The sequence below is a fragment of the Ochotona curzoniae genome, unplaced genomic scaffold (assembly GCF_017591425.1).
Source record: "Ochotona curzoniae isolate NIBS_2020 unplaced genomic scaffold, NIBS_Ocur_1.0 scaffold_1852, whole genome shotgun sequence".
NCBI classification, from domain to species: domain Eukaryota; kingdom Metazoa; phylum Chordata; class Mammalia; order Lagomorpha; family Ochotonidae; genus Ochotona; species Ochotona curzoniae.
In genome coordinates, this window is record NW_024467087.1 from 17,864,101 (window position 1) to 17,887,290 (window position 23,190).

Here is a 23,190-nt window from a genome sequence, read left to right on the forward strand (position 1 = left end):
AAAAGAAATGACATTCATATATAATGTTGCTACATTTAATATATTCATATGTTAAATACATATAAACTCCTATTATCAAGGACAGTTCTCATGGAATTTACATCCATGTAGCTTTCATTATTTGGCCACAACACACTTTTATTCAAATGATCCCTAAATGGACAAATTGCAAATTTTGAAATTTTTTAGAATGTACAAAAAATATGATATAAATATATAATATGCTATGCAGACACAGATGAGGACAGATACACAACTTCACATTTGCATAAGCACCCAGTTACTTTCTCAAAGCACTTTATGAGAAACTCAATTTTGTGTCAAAATATATGTTTTAAACTTTCAAAATGTTACATCAATTCATTCATTCCTTCATTTATTTTGCTTACATGTCTATTGTTTTAAATAAAATACTTACTGTCAAATGCAAAAAAGACCCATGTATATTAGTGCACAGGAACACGAATACTACGTCATCTTATTCATACGTGAAACCTACGCCAGTTAACTAGTAGACATGGAGGATAGAATGGTGGTAAACTACAAAGTATGATGAGTGTGCAATTTTTTTAACTGACAATAAGAATCATTCCTGTTAGGAATGTCATTAGGTTGTTCTTTTCATTGCAAAATCACTATAATCGTTTTGAGAGCTTCCCTGAGGGACTTGTTTTATTTCTTCTGAAATGCTATTAACGTATAATTAGAAACAAAAGTATATGCAAGAGGTATCCAAAAAGTTTGTGGGAATAGGAAATGGAAAACATTAATTTTGATGTGAAAATATCTTAAAACCCATGGACACAAGAGTTCTTAAAAATTCACAGCAAATTTGTATTATTTAATGATGCCTTGGATTAAAATATAACACTTTTAAAATAATCATCTGTGTGTGGACATGTAAGTTTTTTCCTTATCTTGACTAGTTTAAACAGCACCTCAATGAACATGGGAGTGCAGATATCTGTTCAAAAACTCATTTCGTGTCTTTTGGATATATACCCAGCAGTGAGGTCCTTTTACTATATGGTAACTTTATATTTAGCTTTTCTGAAGAACTCCATGCTATTTTCCATAATGACTGTACAATATCATATCTTCAACAACAGCTCACAAATGTATTTTTTCTCCACAAATATTTTTAAATATTTTATTTCAGAATAGTTCTTAATTTACAACACATCACTTTTCCTACTAACATTTCCTATTAGTATATTTTTCACAATTAATGGAATATACTCAGTTTCCCCCTTTTTTTAAACCAAAACCTTTCTATATCTCCCACCCTTGCTAGTTTTTAGTAATCATTCTATATTCAGATCAAGCTTTATTTTTTTTACTTTACTTTTATCTCCTTTATATAAGGGAGAACACATACATAAATTGTCTTTCTGCAATGTCTTCCAGTTTCATACATTGTGCTCCAAATGACAGGATTTAATATTTTGTATGGCAGAACAGCATTCATTTATGTACACATACAAGATTCTATTTATCCAGTCACCTGATACTGAACTTTGTGTTCCATACCATACTGTGGCTGTTGCGAACCATGCTGCTATAAATACTATGAAACAGATTTCACTTTTTTGCAATGACTTCATGTCTCCAGGATGTATATACATCAGTGGGACCGCCGGATCATGTTACCACTCTATTTATAGAATTTTAAAGACATTTCCATGCCATTTCCCACAGAGACTACACTAATTCACATTCCCACACACCATGTACTAGACTTCCTTTTTCGGGACATTTGTGCAGCATTTGTAACTCTTTTTGACGAAAGCCATTATGCTAGGGGTGGTGAGATAGGTCATCACAGTTTTGATGAACATTTCCTGATGATTAGTGACACTTAAAATTTTCATATACTTGATTTTTTAAAAATGATTATTATTATTTTAAATGATATAGTTTTGTAGATACAGGGATTTCCTCAATTAGCACAATAATATAGTCCTTTAGTAACTGTTATAGCTTCAATAGTTTGCTATTTACCTACATCATGGTATTGTAGGTATAAACAAATGTAGAAAACAGTATAATATTGTCAAGGTATATTTAACTGTTTCACTGAGAGTCCTCTTATTTGGGAGTGGAGATGTAGTATGCTAGTCTAATAAAATTGATTTATAAGAATATATACATATATACACACTTATTCACACACACACACACATATATATATTTGTTTTGCATTTTGCATGAATTTTCATGTGCCCTTTGAGTCCCAAGCACAGGCAATCATAGGCTTTCGTTGGCAGAACTCATCAGAGAAAGTGACTCTCTCCACACCAGAACTGCTGTACAGTGGGAACTGCTGTCGTTTTCTCAAGGATGTGGAAGTCACTCTAGCAAAATCCTGTTCTTATGCATATCTTTATTTCTATCTCACTTGTCTCCACTTTGAACTGCTTTTCATGGGTGCCTGAACTGAGACCTTTTATGATTTCATTTTCAAGGCACAAGGTTGAGACATCTTCCTCCTCCTTTGTGAGATATTTAATATTATCTTGGTCCTCAGGCAAAAAAGTTTATGAACAAGTGTAAGTATGTTGGACTAGAATTATTAGTTGCACAATTGTTTGGTGATGAAGAGATGGAGTTGTTACAACGAAACATGACTTGGGTATCATTATGAAACAAACTTATAGCTTACCTGTAATTCACAAGAGAATTGTAACATAGAAAGACATGGAATTAACATTTAACCTGTCAAATAAGAAATATATGCTGTAAAATGTATAACATTTTCAGTGACAAAAAAGGTGCATTGCTTAATATTTTTTGAAGAGTCATTTGGTTACTGGATTATGGTGTCCCGTTTGTGTACCTTGCAAATTGCTTTGATTTAAAAAGCTCTTCAATAGCCATTATGTCTAGGGCTTGGACAATTGTATTCTTGGGTAGTCCCAGAAGCCGCATTCATGTGGACCACACAAGTGTGGGTCGACTATGATAGCAGTGGAACCTATGTATGCTAGAGCAGGGCCCCACCCAATCTGCACAAAGTATAGAGCCATAGAAAATGGTCTGGTACTTAGCAGGCTTGTAGCTGGTATCCACAGCTGCTGACCTGATATCTGCAGTCAAGAACACTGCATTGGTGCTTAATTACACCTGAACTCTGAGGCATTAGGGTCTGGCTTGGCGTTTGCTGGCATACAATTATATCCACAGAGAATGCAATCGCACACCTGGAATCGTGTGCTTTTTGTACATGCAGTTTCATGCACTGATAGCTGGTGACCTTATTGCAGAATGAGAACTGGAGAGTCCCATTGCAGGAACTTGGTGACATTGATTCCCCTATTATTCTATCTAAATATGATTTTCTCAAATGACAAAATGATAGACACGAAAAACTTAGTGTTTATCACATATGCTTCTAGATGGATTTGGCAGAAAGCAATTCCTGTGAGATATTGGAATGTTCTCCATCTTGATAGTTCTGCTGCTTATACACACACACACACACACACACACACACACACACGGAGATGCATACAGACTACTGAAATCTAAGTAGATTGGGTACTTTTTTACTCTAAATCTATATCAGTTCTGGGATTTTACGATGCACCTATTACATTGTGTCAGATGATAACTTTAAAGAGTCTGGGGGCAAGAGAATTGAAACTTGCTACATTATTTAGGATTTTGTTGGCTTAAGAGACTTCCAAATAAATAATTGTTAGAAACTGCAAAAATAAATAAATAAATAAATAAATAAGGAAAATCGAATGTGCTTTCTGAAAACGCAAGAGTGGGCCATTTCCCATCATGCTTTGCGCCGGGCGGAAGTGAAATCATAATGCCAACACAGCCGCCAATGCTTGGAGCCTGAGGAAACCGGCAGAGAGGGCGTAGCAAAAGCAGCACTTCGAGGCTGAGCTGGCAGCAGCGGTAGCAGCGACATCACAGCCCAAACTCGCGGAACCTTTCCAGCCTCTGCCGTGGTCAGTAAAGCCAGGAAGTAGCCCAACACAGGTTTGAGAAGCAGACAGGCTCTTGGATATCTGTGCTTCACCACGGGCGGCCAGTCCCAAAGAGCCACCAGGGAGCCACAGTGACCCCTCACGGTCAGGTGACTCTGCCTTCTTGAGGAGGGAGGGAGAAGGCTCCCTGTGCTCGAGTGTTCTGCTACGTGCTCCCACACCTGGTCCTTGGGAAGAGACCCTGAGGACTTGGTAACTTCTCACTCGTATTGCATTTCTACTGCTACCACCAGCTTCTCACCCAATGGAAAGCAGTATCAACACCTTGGACGAATTCATTGTCGGGGAGAAATACAAACTTATAAGAAAAATCGGGTCTGGCTCCTTTGGGATCATTTATCTGTCAGTTGATGTCACCACGGGTGAGGAAGTAGCATTGAAATTAGAATCAGAGACAGCCAAAAACCCCCGACTGCTGTATGAGAATGAATGCTACAAGACTCTGGAGGGTGGTGTGGGCATACCCCGCATAAGATGGTATGGACAAGACAAAGGACATTATGCACTAGCTATGGACCTTCTGGGACCCAATCTGGAAGACATCTTTACAAACTGTTCAAGGAAATTTTCCATTAAAACTGTCTTATTGCTGGCTGAACAGATGATCAGCAGAATTGAATATGTGCACAGCAAAGACTACATATACAGAGACGTGAAGCCAGAAAACTTCCTCATGGGTACTGGCCATCATTCTAATAAGTTGTTCTTGGTAGATTTTGGCTTGGCAAAAAGGTACAGATACCCCGGCACAAATCAACACATCCCTTACAGAGAAAATAGATCACTCACTGGCACTCCTCTTTATGCCACCCTCAATGCCCATCTCGGAATTGAACAGAGCCGCCGAGATGATCTGGAGTCACTCGGATATGTTTTCATGTATTTCAATAAAGGTGATCTGCCATGGCAAGGCCTGAAGGCTGCTACAAGAAAAAAATGGCGTGAGAAAATTTCTGAGAAGAAGTTGACGACTCCAGTGGAAGTTTTATGTGAGGGCTATCCTGCTGTATTTGCCACTTACATAAACTATTGCCGTGGGCTGCAGTTTGAGGAAACTCCGGACTACCAGTACCTGAGGAAGTTATTCCGAAACCTTCTCGAGAGTCTGAATGATCCTTCTGACTATATCTTTGACTGGTCAATTTTAAAGTCGGCCCAGCAAACAACATCTGTTACCGGACAGGGTCACGAAAGTCATCTCCCCATCCATTTCCAAGGATGAATGGTGGAGGAGCCCAGAGCATGATGGGAGCAGAAAAGTTTTCTCTCCCCAATCTAAAAATTTTGCTGTATGGTAACGTGTAGTTGCCAACAATGACATCCCTTGCCATTCAGAATTAAGTTCATTAAATTTAGCTCTGGCAAACCTCGGTTGTACTGTCTTCTGATTTGCAGTCACTCTTATTGTGATTATTCACTCAGATAGTGAAACATGGGGCCTGTTGTGTTGCATTTTTCAGGTGCAAGTTAATTACAGGCTTGACACACATAAATTTTAAGAATTGTGCAATGCCAGTTTTGGCTAGGCTCGTTTTGCAGAACTACACTGCTTTGACATCTCATGTCAAAAGCATGACACAAATAGCTCCATCCACAGTTGTGATGATTATAAAGGCACACGATTGTGCATTCTTAGGTTATTTTCTAACCTTGAAGTTTGCCTTTTGTTCACTTTTAGCAATCATGAAGTGATTGGCTTCTTGTTTGCAAACCAGTTCATAGATTGGGTGGCAAATAAATCTCCATGTTTGAGCACACGGAGTACCTTCGCACACGTGCTGGAACTGGCAGCTTCTGATGCAAAGCCTTTAATTAAATGTTTCTTATACCACAGATTACCTGGTACTGAATACTCCAAATGGCTACTAATATAATATTTTATTACAGTACAACACTGGGAAGCACTAGACTGCTCTCATTCCACATAGATCCACTATTTTAGAATGCAAGATAAATGAAATCATTCAGTAAGGTTTTTATTTTAATTTCCTTTTTATTTCTAAATAAGTCATTGAGCATAGAACCAATTTATTTAAATAGCTAAGACAGTGAATTGTTTGCAAAGGATATACACATGAATAAATGGGACACCATTGTGTGCCTAGAAACAGATTTGCATATATTTTCATTTTTTTTTTACAACAGTTCCATCTCACTTAATGAGTGGCAGCTAAAATTCTCAAGCAAAACTTCTGTGATATTCTGAAAAGGAGGAAAGAAAACTCCTTCAATACAACTTAGAAAGCAAGGGACTTCCCAGCACCTGGCTTTTAAGGGAGCCTGGATGGGGAGTGGTTACACAACACCACCACTTCAGGTTCCAGGTAATGATAGGCAAACGCCATTTGCCTCATAGATGGGCAGAAAGAACTATGTAAGTTGATAGGTGTCATTTGATTTATATTGGGCATCTTGGAAGCTAAGCAGGGTAGGGCCTGGTTAGTACCTGGATGGGAGACTTATATTGGGCAGAAAGGAGTACAAAGGCAAGGGAGGTGTGCTTTCCAAACTTGTAACCATGAACTAGCTACCTATCTAGACCATATTATTATGGTCAAATAGACCATGTCTGCTACTAATCTCTGTTCTACCAGTTGTTAACATGTCTGTGGCAAAAAAAAAAAAAAATCATTTGTGTCCATATGCAAAACTGCGCCCACTTTCTCTCCATAATTTCACCCTAATATTTGTTTTTTAGAAAAAATTTATTTATTTTTATTGGAAAGGCAAATATACAGAGAGGAAGATCTTCCATCCGATGTTTCATTCCCAAATCAGCCGCAACAGTCAGAGCTGAACTGATCCGAAGCCAGGAGCCTGGAGCCTCCTCCAGGTCTCCCACGTGGGTGCAGGGTCCCAAGGCTTTGGGCCGTCCTCGGCTGCTTTCCCAGGCCACAAGCAGGGAGCTGGATGGGAAGTGGGGCTGCCAGGATTAGAACCAGTGCCCATATGGGTTCCTGGCACAGGCCAGGTGAGGAATTTAGCTACTAGGCTACCAAGCCGGGGCCCTAATACTTTTTTAAATAAGTGACTTTTCCATAATTTCTATTTCCTCCATTGATCTGTCTCCAAGTTCTGTCAGCAATCATTCACCACAGACAATTTTACTTAGAAATTATACATCATAATATATACTGCACTTTACCTATATATTAAGTAATTTAAAGTTAATTTGAGCTCCTACATATGGATATCACGTAAATACTATTTCATTAGTTATGGAATGTGGATATTTGGCCTTTACATAATCATAGTAATAGAGTTATTGCTCGGGATTACTACAAATATTGGAATATTTTATGATTTCGGAGAAAATTCCATTGCATATTGCTATTAGTCACAAATATAAAAATAAGGATTTTCCAGAAGATCCTAGAATATGGCATTAATTGCTTAATTGAGATCTAGTACTCAGCCTGTCAAATCTAAGTACTTCAAGTCTGCTTGAGTGAGTTCGAGTTTGGACCAAATTACACTATTGATTAAGTAATTTGTTTTTAATTGGTTATATTCACTTAATAGTTTCTAGGCCTGTCAGGAGATTCAAAAATGAAGTTGCAGAAATTTATTTCACACTTTGAATACTTTAGCGTCTCTTTAAAAAAAAATGCATTAGTTCTACTCTGAAATTTAGAAGCTTTAGCCAAATGAGTCTCTTCCAATTGATTTGTACAAGTAGAGCTGTTTTGAAGAGTGAATGCTTTAAACAAGTTTCTTTTGCAATAGATAACTTATTGGCTTCAGTGTTAGAATGAAGTTATGTCAATTCTATATGGTAGTGTTTTTTTTTCTAAATATTTTTAAAACCTCCCATAATAAGAGAGCTGTGGTTTGATTATTTTGACCTTGGGCTTCATGTTAAACAATATCTCCCATCACCACCATATTTAATTCATCAATGCAATTTTGGAATATTAAGCACATAAAATTTAAGCATGATATATACTACACATACTGCACCTACATCCTGTTGTGACGTATACTGTCCACTGGCTCCACCTCAGATTGTGATCTGCCCTGGACAGGATCACTACCACCATATGGCTTTCTTCTCTTTCTTGTATTCAGTCTTGCTAGCCTTGTTGCATGCTACATCATACCCAAATCCACAAAACTTAAAATCACAACCCAGTCCTGGTAATATGTTGAAATTGTAGGGCTTGACTGATAGAAACTAACACTTGTTGAAGTGTGTTCTGCAGACTTTTTTTTTTAAATAGTCCAGCAAGTTGGAAAACACAGGCTTCAGGATTACAGGATGCTTTTCTGTGGGACATGCCAGAGATTTCACTCAATTGAAATTATTTTTGAATGGTTCCAGAAGGAATACGCTACATACAGGCTCATAAGACATTTGCCAATGCAGAATACACAGCAAGCTTTATCTGCAATTCACCTAGCAAACAGTCATATATATTTTACAAATTCTTACACAGAAAAAGCTGAATCATTTTCTGGGTGCATACTGTGGGTGGAATTTCTGTGCCTTCCCCTTCTAAATCCTTCCGTTCAGTCCTTAACTCCAGATGTGGTGATGGTAGGAAGTGAAGTCTTCTGGGAGTAGTTAGGCCACGATAAAGCTATAAGGCCGGAGCCACCAATGTAAGATTGACTCTCCAATAAAAAGACAAGCCAATGCTTCATCTCTCCATACTGTGCACACACTGAGAAAAGGCAACTTCTACAACAAGAAAGGGCTTCCTCTCATTTGACAATTCTGGCACCATGATCTCAGTATTTCATCTTCCAGAATTATGAGAAACACATCCATTGATATCATAAGTACCTGTACTTTCAGCATTCTGTGCTGTCAAAAAAATTATTTCTACTAAACATCTGAGTCAATTATCAAAACTCAAATATTCTTTTTAATGGTTGTGTAATAATCTATGCTCTGACCATACATGATATATTCAATCGTTTATCTTTTCAGCATGCTTTCAAACATTGATAGTTTTTAAAAAGAATTAGTTATTTTTATTGGAAAGTCAGATATACAGAGGGAAGGAGAGACAGAGAAAGATCTTCTATCCACGGATTCACTCCCCAAGTGGCGGCAATAGTGATCTGAAGCAAGGAGCCAGGAGCTTCTTCTGGGTCTCCCACGCGGGTGCAGGATCCCAAGGCTTTGGGCCGTCCTCAACCGCTTTCCCAGGTCACAAGCAGGGAGCAGGAAGGGAAGTGGAAGCAGCCAAGACACGAACCAGCACCCATGTGGGATCCCCGTGCACACAAGGCAAGGATTTAGCCATTGAGCCATCACGGCAGTCCCCATCTCAGACTTTGAATCTACAAAACTCAATCCAAGTTACTTTTCATTTCTCCCCTATTTAACATTTCATACATTAAAAACAAAATAAAACTTCAGTAGTATTTACTCTACACACAGAAAATCTCAGTAGCCCTTTATGTTAGTCTGTGTGCAGAGCTAGAAAAGGAGCCAGGAGTGAGAGGGACAGGTGACTGAATTTTCAGCCTTTTTGGACACATCGTGGCTTATGTTACTGGATGTAAACATGAAAGATGTTTACATGAATAAGGAATTTAAAATAATTATAAATCATAAGATTCATCTATGTAAAAAAATGCTTCAAAGTTCCTCACCCTCACTTTAATAACACCGAATTCTTAACAGAATATAAAGTAGTACAATTTTAAGAAAACAAACAAAAACAAAACAAATCTACATCTTTGCCATCAAGATGGCATTAGTAATTTACTCATGAGTAAAACAACTGATTTTGGAAAAATAAAATCTTCCCATGAAGCCATGAACAAAGTCTCACAAATAAACATTTGAAAATAGTTGAAAGACTATTTTTTTAATTTTCTGTTTTCTTCTTGAGTATAAATGAAATGTGCAACTTAGGAAAAAAAAAACTTTCAGGGCCGGGCCCTGACTTTTTATTTTTCAAAAGGAAAAGCTTCAGTAAATATGAAATTATTTATAAAAACACAACTTGTATTACTCTCTCATTAATTGATAAGAACAACTCACCAGCTTCAAAGAATCTGAAAATTTATTAACTTAATTTTTACTTCAAAATTCATGCATAATTAGTTGCTGGGGTTGTAATGTGCATAATGATTTACTAAAATCAGCCAACAATCAACTTTTTCTAATTAGATCTCTGTAACTTCATAAACTTTCCTCAATGGCATTCCCAGGCCTCAGGTATGGAGCTTAGGTGGGAAGTGGAGCAGACAGGAAATGACCCAGGACCCACAGGAGACCCAGCCACGTGCAAGGCGAGCATTTAGCTGCTGAGCCATTGCACTGGGCCCAACATCTCGACATTATACTATATACCAGTATCATGTTTTACTTTATGATTTAATTCTCATTTTTAATGATATACTTCCTTAGGCTCAGGGATTTCCCACTTTATTCTTAAAATTTACCTGAGGACTGAACTTTTCCATATAAATTTTAGAACAACTTTATCTGCATCCCTAAAAATAACTTACTTTAATCGTGGCAGGAATAGTATTAAAGCTATCTATCAGCTTAAGAAATGCCAGCATTTCTACCATATGCTGTTTTCCAGTGCACAACTTCACATGTATTCAGGTCTGCAATGACTTTAGTAACTAAGTTTTTGTAGTTTTTTCCTGATAGATTTTGCACACATTTTAGAAACATTATATCAGATCCTGCACTTTTTCATAAATGTATAGCTATACTGTCACTTAATTTTGTTTTACATGTGTTTGTAATCTTATTTTCTATACGTTAACTTTGTTATGTAGAAACTAACTGATATTGGTGCCCAGCACGATAGCTTAGTGGCTAAAGTCTTCACCTTGCATGCCCATGATCCCATATGGGTGCTGGTTAGTATCCCAGCTGCTCCTCTTCCCTTCCAGCTCCCTGCTTGTGGCCTGGGAAAGCAGTCGAGGACAGCCCAAAGCCTTGGGACCCTGCACCCATGTTGGAGACCAGGAAGAAATTCCTGGCCCCTGGCTTCAGACTGGCTCAGCTCCAGTCATTGCGGCTGCTTGGGGAGTGAGCCATATGACGGGAGATATTCCTCTCTGTCTCTCCTCCTCTCTGTATAACTGCCTTTCGAATAAAAACAAATACATCTTTTTAAGAAGTTTATTTGGGAGGCTGACATTATAGCCTAGTGGGTTAAGATAATGCCTGTGATGTCAGCACCCCATATTAGTGCTATCTTTCAAATCTAGGCTTACTGCAGTACTTTCCATATTTGTTTATTTTTTTGAAAGGTGTAATTATGGGGTGGGAGGATGGAGAAAGAGAGAGAAAGACAGAAAATACTCTATCTGCTAAAAAGTCTATGAGAGCCAGGGTTTAGCAGGCACAAAGAGCCAGGTAAGTCTGCAACATTGGTTCAGAGGCCCCAGCGCTTGAGCCATCCTCCACTGATTTCCCCATGTGCATTAGCAGGGAGCTTGATAAAATATGAAGCAGCTAGGATTCACACGGATTCCCAGGTGAGATGCCTGTCTCAGAAGTGGCAGTGTTACTTGCTAGGCCACAAACAACCTCTGCCCTCCTTCTGATCAAGCCCCTGTGAATGTTATTTTGAAGGCAAATAAAATATTTACAGAGAATTAATTTTTTATGTTGATTTTCTCCATTATTTTGCTCTTTCATTTATTTCGTTAATGCTCTTATCTTTATTGAAGCCTGCCCCTTGTCTGCTGTGTGTTTGCTGTGTATTTGCTTTGCTTTTACTCTTCTAGGTTGGAGAGATGAGAACTGAAATACATTGTAGTATGCATCTCTACTCCCGAATAAAAGGAGGGTTCCCAATGAAACTGATAAATATATCTTGACAATAGGATATCAGCTCTTCTACCATTGCTGAAACCAACAATGCCAACATTAAATTAGCAGAGAGTTAAACTTATACACTGTTCCTAAAGGATTATACCACCATAATAATATGGGAGAAAATAGTGGGAGGAGTAAATAGGGAGGTAGAAAAGGGAAGGGCAGAGGGAATCCTTTACTTAATACCTACAAAACTGTATCATGGAAACCATCACAATAAAAATAAAATGAAACAATAACTAAAACTAGATTATCTATTATCTTTGTTTCTAATGTAACCATTTATTGCTATCAACAAACCCTTCAGCATGCTTCATTTAGTCGTGTACTGCATAGCACAATTTCTTGTAACTGCATTTTCACTCTACGCTTTATCTTACTGAGGACTTCCTTTTTTAGCACTGGATTATTCGAAGAACGTTGTTTGTGTTTCAGGATTTTCCAGTTCTTTTTCTGTTATTGGTGTGTTTGCTCACATCATAAAGAACATAATATTTTATTTTAATATCCACAATTTTGGGGGGTTTTTTGGATATTCAAGACACAATGGGTTTTTGTGAAGATTTCATGTGACATTGGAAAAAAAAAGTATATATTGACAAATGCTGTTTGATAGGGTGAATAATATATGCAAACAGGGTCCAGTTGTTTGGTCAGGTTCAGTTCTTCTAGGTCCACGTGGATTTCCTGCTTACTAGTCCTAATATTGACTAAGAGTGCTGAGCTGCCTAATTTTCATTACAATCATCTTTATTTTGCTTCCTGCGTTTTGTCTTTGGCTTGGCACACACATGTTTAGAATTGTCATATCATCTTTGTGGAATAACTGTTCCAACATTGCGGCACTCTGCTTTCTTGTCTGTGAAGTCCATTTTATCCGACACTGATGGAGTTTCTCCTGCTTTTTCTTTTGCTTAATGTTTACATGACATACTTTTTCCTACCCCTCGCTGTCAACTTCATTAGGTAATACTTAATGAAAGATACATGTAGACAATATATTTTGGCACTATATTTTAATACACGGGCAGCATAATTTAATTACTGTATTTAGATCATTTGCTCCTAAGGTGTTTATGTGTCTCTACATATATACACACATATCTTGATGTGATGAAGTATAAGCCTTCCACTTATTTGTTTCCAGTAGTTTCTTCTTCTAATTCTTGTATCCTGTCTCACTTTCTTTTGAGTTATTTGAATCCCTTTTTGAAGATCCCATTTTGCTTCCTTTAAGGCCTTTCACTATTTCAGTTTCCAGAGTTTCTTGTTTACTCCTCTAGGTGTCATTATACACAGAAGGGTTTATCTTACTAGTGTCAATGTTTTGCCATGTTAAATGAGGTTTATAAACAGCACTGTCCATTGGGTCTCTTTACCATCCCTTATTCAAATGTCTTCACTTGAACATTTTTTGCTGGGTCCCGTGCCGTGGATGTGGGGAACATGAAGGTGTGAAGGGTGTTGTTCCATTGCTGGTAGGGCCGCAAGGAACTTCCACTGTTTGTGGAAGAATTCTAATCCATTCAGGCATTGTTTGCTACTGTGGAGTTGGCTTTTGACTCAATGTGGGCTTGGAGATTAATGTCAATAATAATGTCTTGCAAAGGGGCCTTTTATTATACTGTCTTGGCTGTCCCCACTGACTTTATGCTAATCAAGAGAACTGTGTTTCTTTTCTTGTGATACATTTCTCCCCTTATGCTAACCAAGGGACCTGTATTTAGGGTTTCATTCTTTCCTTGATCTTTAGGTTCTCCTTTTCTTTGTGATACAAGATTAAGCAGTAGAGTAAGAATTGCAGTAGGAACTTCTGTTGTTTTTAGGTGAAACAAACAGCAGAATTATTCCTGGATACACCCATTTGACCATGATGTCAAAAGTCTGTGCCAGGGCTTGTGAGGGTTTCTGTATAAATAAAGGGGACAGAATTCTCACATTGTCCATTATGATCCTTGAATTACAGTGGTCCGTTTCTTTCCTCTTTACACCTCATCCACGCACCCTTCGCGAGTTCCAAACTCAGCTGGAGCTGGACTCCGGCAATTTTTCTACATGCAATGAATTCAGTCATCTAATGTGATGTAACAAACTCCTAAGAAATAGGGATACCTATTTTGTTTCATCACTTCTTTACTCATTGTGACATTCTTTCCTTTCTGAAATTCCATGTCTTCGGATCACCTTTCTACTTAGAAAATTCTTTCAGTCATCCTTCCAGGCTAGGCTTTCTGGTATCAGATTTTCCTTGGTTTTCCTTCAAATGACAATGACTTTATTTGACTTCACTCCTGAACATTTTTGCTGAACTTAAAATTTGTTGTTGACTTGTCTTTTCCTTCAGCAGTTTTCTTGGCCTTTATTTTCAGGCAAGGCATTTGATATAATTTGATGTATATTCCTTTACAATTAATGCGTCATTCTCTCTCCTTCCTTCTAAGCCTTTTTTTTTTTTACTCTTCATTTATATTTCAGAAGATTCAGTATAACTTGTATTCATGTGGATTTTTCAGATACTTAAATCTGGATTCTTCAAGAACTAACATTGCACCCTTCCTACTCATTAAATGTCATTGCTGAGAGGATGTAGGTGGGGACGTAGTTCATGCTGGAACACACAGATGCAACTTCCACTGATGAAACAGAAGCTTCATTCAAAAACATGATCACAAAAAAGTCTCCCTAATAGATGTCTCCGAAATTGATTCACAGTGAAGTCTAATAACTCATCTGTTGATGCTTGGCTACAACAAGGGAGGCATTTCCAGAAGGTTTTCTCAATTACTAACCTTCTTCCCCATTCCAAGACACTTTGCCCAGCAGCAACAGGCTTTTCTTGGAACTTGTACGTGTGCCTTTTGACGGTTCTGAGAATGGGAGCATCTCTATCTTCCTGTCAAAAATACATGGGATACAAAAAGGAAATTCAGGGACTTCATCATCTGGTCCTATTTCACTTTCAAATTTTCTAGTCCATAAAACTCCTATCATTTAGTATAAAGGGAGTTAACCAGGGAGGAATGGGTGACTCTATCATGTCCAGAACTGAAAGTCTCCTTTCATATAATTCTAGAATACTTTGGGCCATGATAATACACATCATCCATGGCTAGTAACAAAAGGCTATTGCATTATGAGTTAGTGTGCCTTAAAGATGTGATATCCTATTCCCCCAAAATATGAAAGTTCTTTCCTTGTTCTTCTGAACCTTGGGGTAGTGAATTTTTACTTTTATTTTATGTCCCGAAATGTGAGCAGAAGATATATTACATCTCCTTATTTTTCTATGCAGATTTGCATTTTAGTCCAATGTGAATAAACCTGGCTGATGGAAAATTCAATATCAGGTTCCTTTTATGGGATCAGTGTAGCAGGATAGCAAGTGAAACCTCTGACTGTAGTACCATCATCCCATAAGGTCACTTTATTCTACTGATCAACCACCCTGCCTATGGCCCAGGAAGTCAGAGAGGATGGCTTAAATACTTGGGGTCCTACACCCATGTAGGAGACCTAGAAGAATCTCCTGGCCTTGGGTCAACTGAACCCTAGCCATTTTGGCCATTTTGAGAATGGACTAGCAAATGAAAGATATCTGTCTTCTTCTTGATATAATATCTGGCTTTCCAATAAAAATATTTTTAAAGGTTCATTTATTTATAAAGATTTATTTTATTTTGATTGGAAAATCAGATATACAGAGGAAGAAAGACAGAGAAGGAGATCTTCTGTCTGCTGATTCACTTCCCAAGTGGCCACAATGGCCAGAGCTGCGTGAATCCGAAGCCAGGAGCTCAGAGGCTCTTCCAGGTCTCCCACACAGGTGCAGCGTCCTAAGGCTTTGGGCCATCCTAGACTGTTTTTCCAGGCCACAGGCAGGGAGCTGGATTGGAAGCAAGGCCAAAAGAATTAGAACCAACACCCAGAGCCCAAAGATTTACTTATTTTTGTTGCAAAGGCAGATTTATACAGAGAAGGAGATATGAGAAGGAGCTGCCATCTTCCCCAAATGGCCAGAACTGCCAGAGCCAAGCCCATGTGAAGGCAGGAGGTAGGCGTGTCTTTCAGATCTCCTACATAAGTACAGGGTCCTAACGCTTTGAGCCATCCTTTATTGCTTTCCCAGGCCACAGCAGGGAGCTGGATAGGATGAGGGAACATCCGGGATATGAATCTGCACCCATATGGGATCCTGACAAATGAAAAGTGAGGATTTATCCACTGAGCCATCATACTGAGCCCCCAGTATGAATATTTTTAAAATACCTTTTCCCTATGTATAAAATCTTATTAGGATTTTCATTTTTTTTTCTGTTCCCAAGAAAAAGGATATTGATGTAGTTTTTAACATCTTGGTTGCTATGGTTACCATTGTTCTTTCTACAACAGAACATCCTAGTGACCCTGCACTGGGGCTTGCTAGTCTGCCTGTCTGCTGTTCCAGACGAGCTAATGTATTTGCCCTTTGCAGCAGGTCTTTCTGGTGACTGCACACTGAGTTATAGAATTTCTCACAGCTGCTTTTCGTTGTGTTTCTACTCCTAACATCCAATTTCCACAGATGTTCTATAGCCATATCCCCTCAGCTTTAGGGTTGAAGGAAATATAGCTTACTGTACATCTATTACAAGGAGAACTTCTGACTCAGTCCCTGGAATTTCTTGCCACTTTGAAATGGATAAGAATTTGGGATGTAGATTCACGCTACATCTGTTCACTTAATAACTGATTGGCAAAGCGATAACCTCAACAAAGACTCTAGCTCTGCACCTAAATGTTAGAACAAGTATAGATTGAATTAAACAAGATAGTATTTGTAGAGGAAAAGGCAGTGGTAGCATGTGCTGTGGCCTCATCACAGAGGAGTGGGTAGGCGTTAAGTACATGTGATCTCTCTCAGTCTTGGGGAAGTGACAGAGTCTGGTCTACCTGGACAAGCTCTTGAACTGGTTCCACTTAGGCAGGTTATTATGTGAAAGGAATGGATCACAAGTTTGTGAATAACGAAGGGGAAACTGTGCATTGCATCAGCCAACAGGATGGAAGGCTGGATGTTTTCATTCCTATAGGTTCTTCAGAGCTGCATAGCTAAAGAGTTTTTGAGTTGTTAGCCAATCGAGCCTACCTTAAACTGGCTGCTGACGGCCTCTTGGACCACTGGAATATGGGAGGTGGGTTTTACCTCTCTGTGCAGGATCATTGAGCCAATAAGCATGAAGTACGTGCCACATTGTGCTTCTCATAGAGGCCCTGATTGGACTCCAATGAGGAGTGCTGAAAGTGGGCTGTTACAAGTGGACCTTGCGCGGTGGCCTAGCGCCTAAAGCCCTCTGTTGCACGTGCAGGATCCCATATGGGTGCAAGTTCTAATCCCAGAAGCTCCAATTCCCATCCAGCTCCCCTGCCTGTGGCCTGGGAAGGCAGTCAAGGACGGCCCAAAGCCTTGGGTTTCTGGACCCATGGGGTGGGGGGGAGTCCATTATCTAATGGTGTTCTGGAGGAGGTTCCTGGATCCTGGCTTCAGATCGATGCAGCACCGGCCGTTGCGGTCACTTGGGGAGTGAATCATCTCTGTATATCTGACTTCGCAATAAAAATAAATAAATCTTAAGAAAAAAAGGAAGAAAGTAGGTTGTTATTGGATGGATAAAACCTGATGGCAGTAGGCTGACAATCCAGGCCCAGAAACAGAATATTCAACACACTTTCCAAGAAAAGGCAGCTTTCGATTGGGGGTGGAGAGAAACAGGACAGATGGTGTACAGGGCTGGATTTTAATCCACAATGACTTTTCTAAAGAAGTCCCACCCCAATCACGTCCTTCGGTGATGAGAGCTTAATGCTGTTGGTCAGTGCCCCCAGCTTGGCATCCCTCCTCACTTCCATACACCCACTATCTATAACACTGAGTTGGCACAAACAATGCAGGGCTTCTCCTGTTAAGGAAAGCCACCCTGGAAACACCGACACCAATGTTGCCTATTTCTATGAACAAAAAGCTGTTTTTAAATCCCAGAAAAGTTTCTGAAATCCTGCAAATATAGACTGTATTACTTCTTCAGACATAGTGGAATCCAGACAGGTGGGGTGTCTGATCTAAATATTTGAAGAGATGATAGCTAGTGATTAAAACTAAATCAACAATGAAGTCAGTAAAAATAACACTATTTGTAAAAAATTGCGTAGCAATGCCTATTACTATAAAAAATATGATAAATTTGTAAGGTAGGGCCCAGCGCAGTAGCCTAGTGTCTAAAGTATGTCCTGGCGGCCCCGCTTCCTATCCAGCTCCCTGCCTGTGGCCTCAGAAAGCAGTCGGGGACAGCCCAGGACCTTGGGACCCTGCACCTGCGTGGGAGACCCGGAAGAAGTTCCTGGATCCTGCTTTGGATCGACATAGCACCAGCCATTGCGGTCACTTGGGGAGTGAATCACCAGATGGAAGATCTTCCTCTCTGTCTCTCCTCGATCAACCCAGAAGTTCATCAACGGATGACTGCATAAAAAAACATGGTACATACATAGTACAGAATACTACTCATCCGTAAACAAGAATTAAAGCTTGTCTTTTGCAACGAAATGGATGTAATGGGAAATGATTATGCTTAGTGAACTAAGTCAGTCTCAAAAAGACAATCACAATATTTTCCCTAATCTGACAAAAAAGTAATCTATAGGTGTGAGAGTGACAAAGTATATTATTGTGCACATCTTTGTTTAAACTTCCAAGGAACTGTTGGTTTGTTTTTTTTCCGTCCTTTTTGTTCTTTGTTACTATTATTCTTTTCTATTTGCCATGTGTTGGTATCATCATCTAATGATGCTCTAGCCTTGCAGCTAGATTCTCTGGACCTAACCAGCAGAATTTCCCTCCGTGGCCTTCCACATGATCACAGCTTCTCCAGCTGCCACGGCTTTCACAATATTTGCCAGAATAAAGTAGACTCAGCCATTGCACTCCTGATTCCTAGGAATTTAGCAAAATGAAATAAAGCCACCCTATGAAAGTTATTTGTACCTCCACGTTAATTTCAGTTCAAGTCACAAGAGCTAAGATGTGAAATTAACCAAGATATCCATCAACTGATGACCAGATTTTTTAAAAAAAATGTGGTATATACACACTGTAGGAGACTACTCTCAGTCGTAAAAATGAATGAAATCCTGCTTTTGCAGGGAAGTGGATGCAACTGGAAACCATTATGCCAAGTGAAATAAGCCATTCTTAAAAAGACTGATGCCATATGTTTTTTGTGATATGCACCAGCTAATAAGGAATACAAAAAGAATGTGTAGTTACTTACGATGTTCGTTATTTTTCGTCTGTGTTTATACTCTGAAGGGACTGTGGTTTCCCTAATTTTTACCTGTTGGACATTATTATTAGTGTGGAATTAACAGCGTGAATCGAGTGTAATAAAATTGTGTCTTGTACAAGCTGAGGAGCGGAAGAAGGTATGGGACCAACAGCGGAGATAAGGGGAGTGTGATTTTTTTTTCTTGTTAACTGTACCCATGAAATGCACAAAATCTGTTGTGTTTATAGTAATACCAAGTTTTTAAAAGAGCCCATTTTTAGGGTAATGCTATTAAGGATGGTAATCTTATACCCGAGGCACACCTTGCTCCCCCTCCTTGTGTCCAAGGCCTACACCAGTGTTTCTCAAAAATTTTCAAAGGACATTTTCTGCATGAAACCTTTAGGGTTCACTGCAAAGAACATACTTTTTTTTTTCTTTTTTGAACTGCCGTGTGTTTTTAATCTGCATGAAATTTGTGAACATCTTCTCTATACAGTCATACTTTTTCACAAAAGACTACTACTTTCTGGTGAACACTTAGAACAGAGCAAGTAGACTTGAGTGGTTAAAAAATAAAAACATGGCAGTGCATGAAATTTCCGCTTGGCATGAAGTTGCAAAGACTTTTTTTTTTTTGAAATGGGAAAGAGGGAGACTCTGCAAAAAAGAACAGGGATGCATGGGGAAGGTAAGCAGCTATAAGCTGTGGAACAGAAGTAAGCAGTGTGCAGTATTTGTATCAGCAAACATAGTGTAACACTTTGTAACTAAAGCCCCTGTGTGGGCGGGTATGCCAAACACCATCTCAACACCCAGGGCCTGAACACTTCTTCCACTTGGTAGAGCAACCTCCTTTACTCAACCTCTGAATTTTCCTGGCCTTCTCTATGCCATTGTCTCCTCAAGTAAAGTCCCTTACCTGCTCTGTACTAACCCTGTCCATCACACAGGATTCAGTCCTGGGCACCCAACAGGCCTGGACTGAAATTGTGCTGTTTCCTCTTCCTAGGAGTGAGGACTGAGGACTGAGGACTGAGGCGCCCCTCCCCTGGATTCCTCCCTCCACCTCCCAGGGTTCAGAGGTTCAGGAAAAGTCTGTCTTCAAGGCCCCTCCCCTGTTCCAGGAGGGCGCCCCCCCAGGGGCTCGGGCCGCCCTCCACCAGGACCCCACCGCGAGCAGAACGTGGGACCGGAGGCTACATCTGGAGTGCGTTCCTGGGGATCCCAGCCCTGGAGCCCAGACACCTCTACTGTGTTGCGAACTGTTTACAACCCAAGCAGAGACCCAAGCCTGGAGGACACAGACCTGACCCGGAGGGGTCTACCTGCCCCTGCCAAACAGCCTGGGCCCCTGCCAAGTTCATCCCCAGGGGAGCCCCAGAACTGCGCCCAAGTGCACTTTGCTTTCTCCCCACCCATCACGACCAGGGCTCTTCCCAGGCCCGCGTTCAAGTGACATTTCGGGTTTCCCTGGCCCAGGGCTGCGGGGGCTCCTCCGGCGCCGGGCGAGCGCGCAGCCCCACGTGCCCAGTCCGGGCGTCCCGCAGCGCCGGCTGTCTGGGCACCTCCCCCGCGGCTCCCTTCCCCGCCGCCCTCTCCAGGCCCGCCCGCGCCTCTCGCCCCACCGCGGCCCGCTCGGCCCGCCCTCCCGCAGCCTCCGCCCCCGGCACGAGGGCCCCCGGGGCGGCCTCGCCGCACGCTGACTTGGCTCGGGCTGCTCCGCCGGCCGCACTTCCCGCCCTCGCCCGGGTCCGCGCGGCCGCCGCTCACCGCCCTCTCGCCGCGCTCCGCCGCCGCTCCGCCGCCGCCAGCCGCGCGTCCTCGCGGGGCCCCGCCGCCTGCCCTTCGGCCGCCCGGACGCTGTCGCCTCGCCGCGCCGTCCAGCCGCCCGGCTCCTGAGACCCCGCGCGCCCGGCGAACGCACAGGCGCCGTCATCCCCGCCGTCGCCACGGCCAACTCGGGTGCCACGCGCCGCCGCCGTCGCCGCGCCGCCACCGCCACCAGCGCCACCGCCACCCGCGCCACCGCCACCCGCGCCACCGCCACCCGCCAGCCGCCCACCATGGCCCCGCAGCCCACAGGTAGCAGGAAGCGGAGAGCGTCGTCGGAACCAGCGTTCGTTGGGGCGGACAGAGAGGAGCGCCTGCTGCCCAAGAAGCAGAAGGTACCGGAGACGCGTCGCTCGCTGGTGCACTACCTGAAGGAGCGAGAGGTGGGGGCGCGGGAGCGCGCGGTGCTGTCGGGCTTCGAGGGCGAGTTGAGCAGCCACGCGGTGCGGAGCCTGCCCGAGTTGCTGAAGGAGAAGCCCGTGGTCCTGGGCACACTCAATAAAGTGTTCGCATCACAGTGGCTGAACGCCAGGCAGGTGGTGTGCGGCACCAAGTGCAACACGCTCTTCGTGGTGGACGTGCACTCGGGCCACATGACGCGCCTCCCCCTGATGCAGGACAGGGTGCCAGAGCTGCACCAGGCTCAGCAGAACTGTGGCATTCATGCCATTGAACTGAACCCCTCTAAGACCCTTTTGGCCACCGGAGGCGAGAACCCCAATAGCCTGGCCATCTACCAGCTGCCCACCCTGGACCCTGTGTGCCTGGGCGACCAAGAAGGCCACAGGGACTGGATCTTTGCTATTGCCTGGATAAGTGACACTGTGCTTGTGACTGGTTCCCGTGATGGCACGGTGGCTCTGTGGCGGTTGGATCCTGACATTTTCAATGACTGTGTTGCATGGCGCAATGCAATGGGGTTCCCAGTGTACTCCCACATCTGTCCAATGGATATGGAAGCCATCCCCAGGACCAGCACCAACCCCAGGAACCGCAAGGTGCGTGCCCTGGCCTTCAACAGTAGGAATGAGGAGCTGGGGTCCATTTCCCTGGATGGCTATTTCCACCTGTGGAAGCCTCGCAGCTTCCTCTCCAGGCTGCTGTCCATCCGGCTGCCCTACTTCCGAGAAAACGTGTGCCTGACCTACTGCGATGAGTTGTCCCTGTATGCTGTTGGCTCGCAAGCCCACGTCTCCTTTGTGGACCCGCGCCAGGCACACCACAACATCCGGCCCCTGTGCTCCCGGGAAGGGGGTACCGGAGTGCGTTCCCTGAGCTTCTACCAGCACATCATCACCGTGGGGACGGGCCACGGCTCCCTGCTCTTCTATGATGTCCGAGCTCAGAAGTTCCTGGAGGAGCGAGAGAAGGATGTGCCGAATTCCTCTCCAGGCACTGCCCGGAAGAAGCTCAAGCTCACCTGCGGCAGAGGCTGGCTCAAGCACGATGGCCCCTGGGTCAACTACTACGGTGGAGTGGATGAATTCCCCAATGCGCTCTACACCCACTGCTACAACTGGCAGGAGATGAAGCTCTTCGTGGCTGGGGGGCCTCTCCCTTCTGTGCTCCACGGAAACTATGCCGGACTGTGGAGCTAAGGATGGACTTGTACACAAAGTGTTCTAAAGTTTCTCTGTTGTGCAACATTTATGCTTTTCAATTCCATTTCATTTTTTTTAGATGTTATTGGCCCGATTTAGCCCTCTCCTCCATCCAGAGAAAGGAAGGGGTAATTTGATCATTCAGAACAGCCTTTGACTTTTGTTCCTCCCCAGTAGTAACTTCTGGAAGTTCCATCCACATAATACTGGCTAAACATTAATCTCATTGTGTCTTTGAGTGATTCACAGATAGTGTTTCATTAAGGGGAGGCAGTCATATGCTTACAGTTTTTTATATTTCTTTTTTTTTTTCTCACTACTAGTATTACAACATGATAGTGTTTATTTTTATTGCAGATATATAGTATATTCAGAATATTTTCCTAACCAAAGTTTGTACTATGCTCTGGGCAACTTAATGTTCTGCTGTAGTATTGTAATTACAAAACATATTGTAAGTTCTATGTTAGTTTAAGGAACATTTCATTTGAAAATTGTTAGTGTATACATGTTCTATATTGTTGGTTCTGAAGTGCTTTTTAATAACAAGTCATCTGAGAATATTGTCTTTATAATCACTCTTAATGCTTATAATACCTTAGAGATGCAAGGGTTCTAACTTATTCGAATCCAGAAAATGAGTGCTTTTTGCCTTT

At 41.7% G+C, this 23,190-nt stretch overlaps 2 protein-coding genes across 2 annotated transcripts; both read left to right on the top strand.

The window, feature by feature from the left end:
- The first annotated feature begins 4,245 nt into the window (after nucleotides 1-4,245).
- Nucleotides 4,246-5,303, top strand: LOC121169166 (casein kinase I-like). The gene has a single exon (XM_040999625.1). It carries the CDS (start codon nucleotides 4,246-4,248, stop codon nucleotides 5,221-5,223), a length of 978 nt encoding a protein of 325 aa, XP_040855559.1. The 3' UTR covers nucleotides 5,224-5,303.
- A 15,863-nt stretch (nucleotides 5,304-21,166) lies between these two features.
- On the top strand, nucleotides 21,167-22,531 carry LOC121169474 (DDB1- and CUL4-associated factor 12-like protein 2). Its single transcript, XM_041000066.1, has one exon. The coding sequence runs from the start codon at nucleotides 21,167-21,169 to the stop codon at nucleotides 22,529-22,531; it is 1,365 nt and encodes a 454-aa protein (XP_040856000.1).
- The last annotated feature ends 659 nt before the right edge of the window (nucleotides 22,532-23,190 follow it).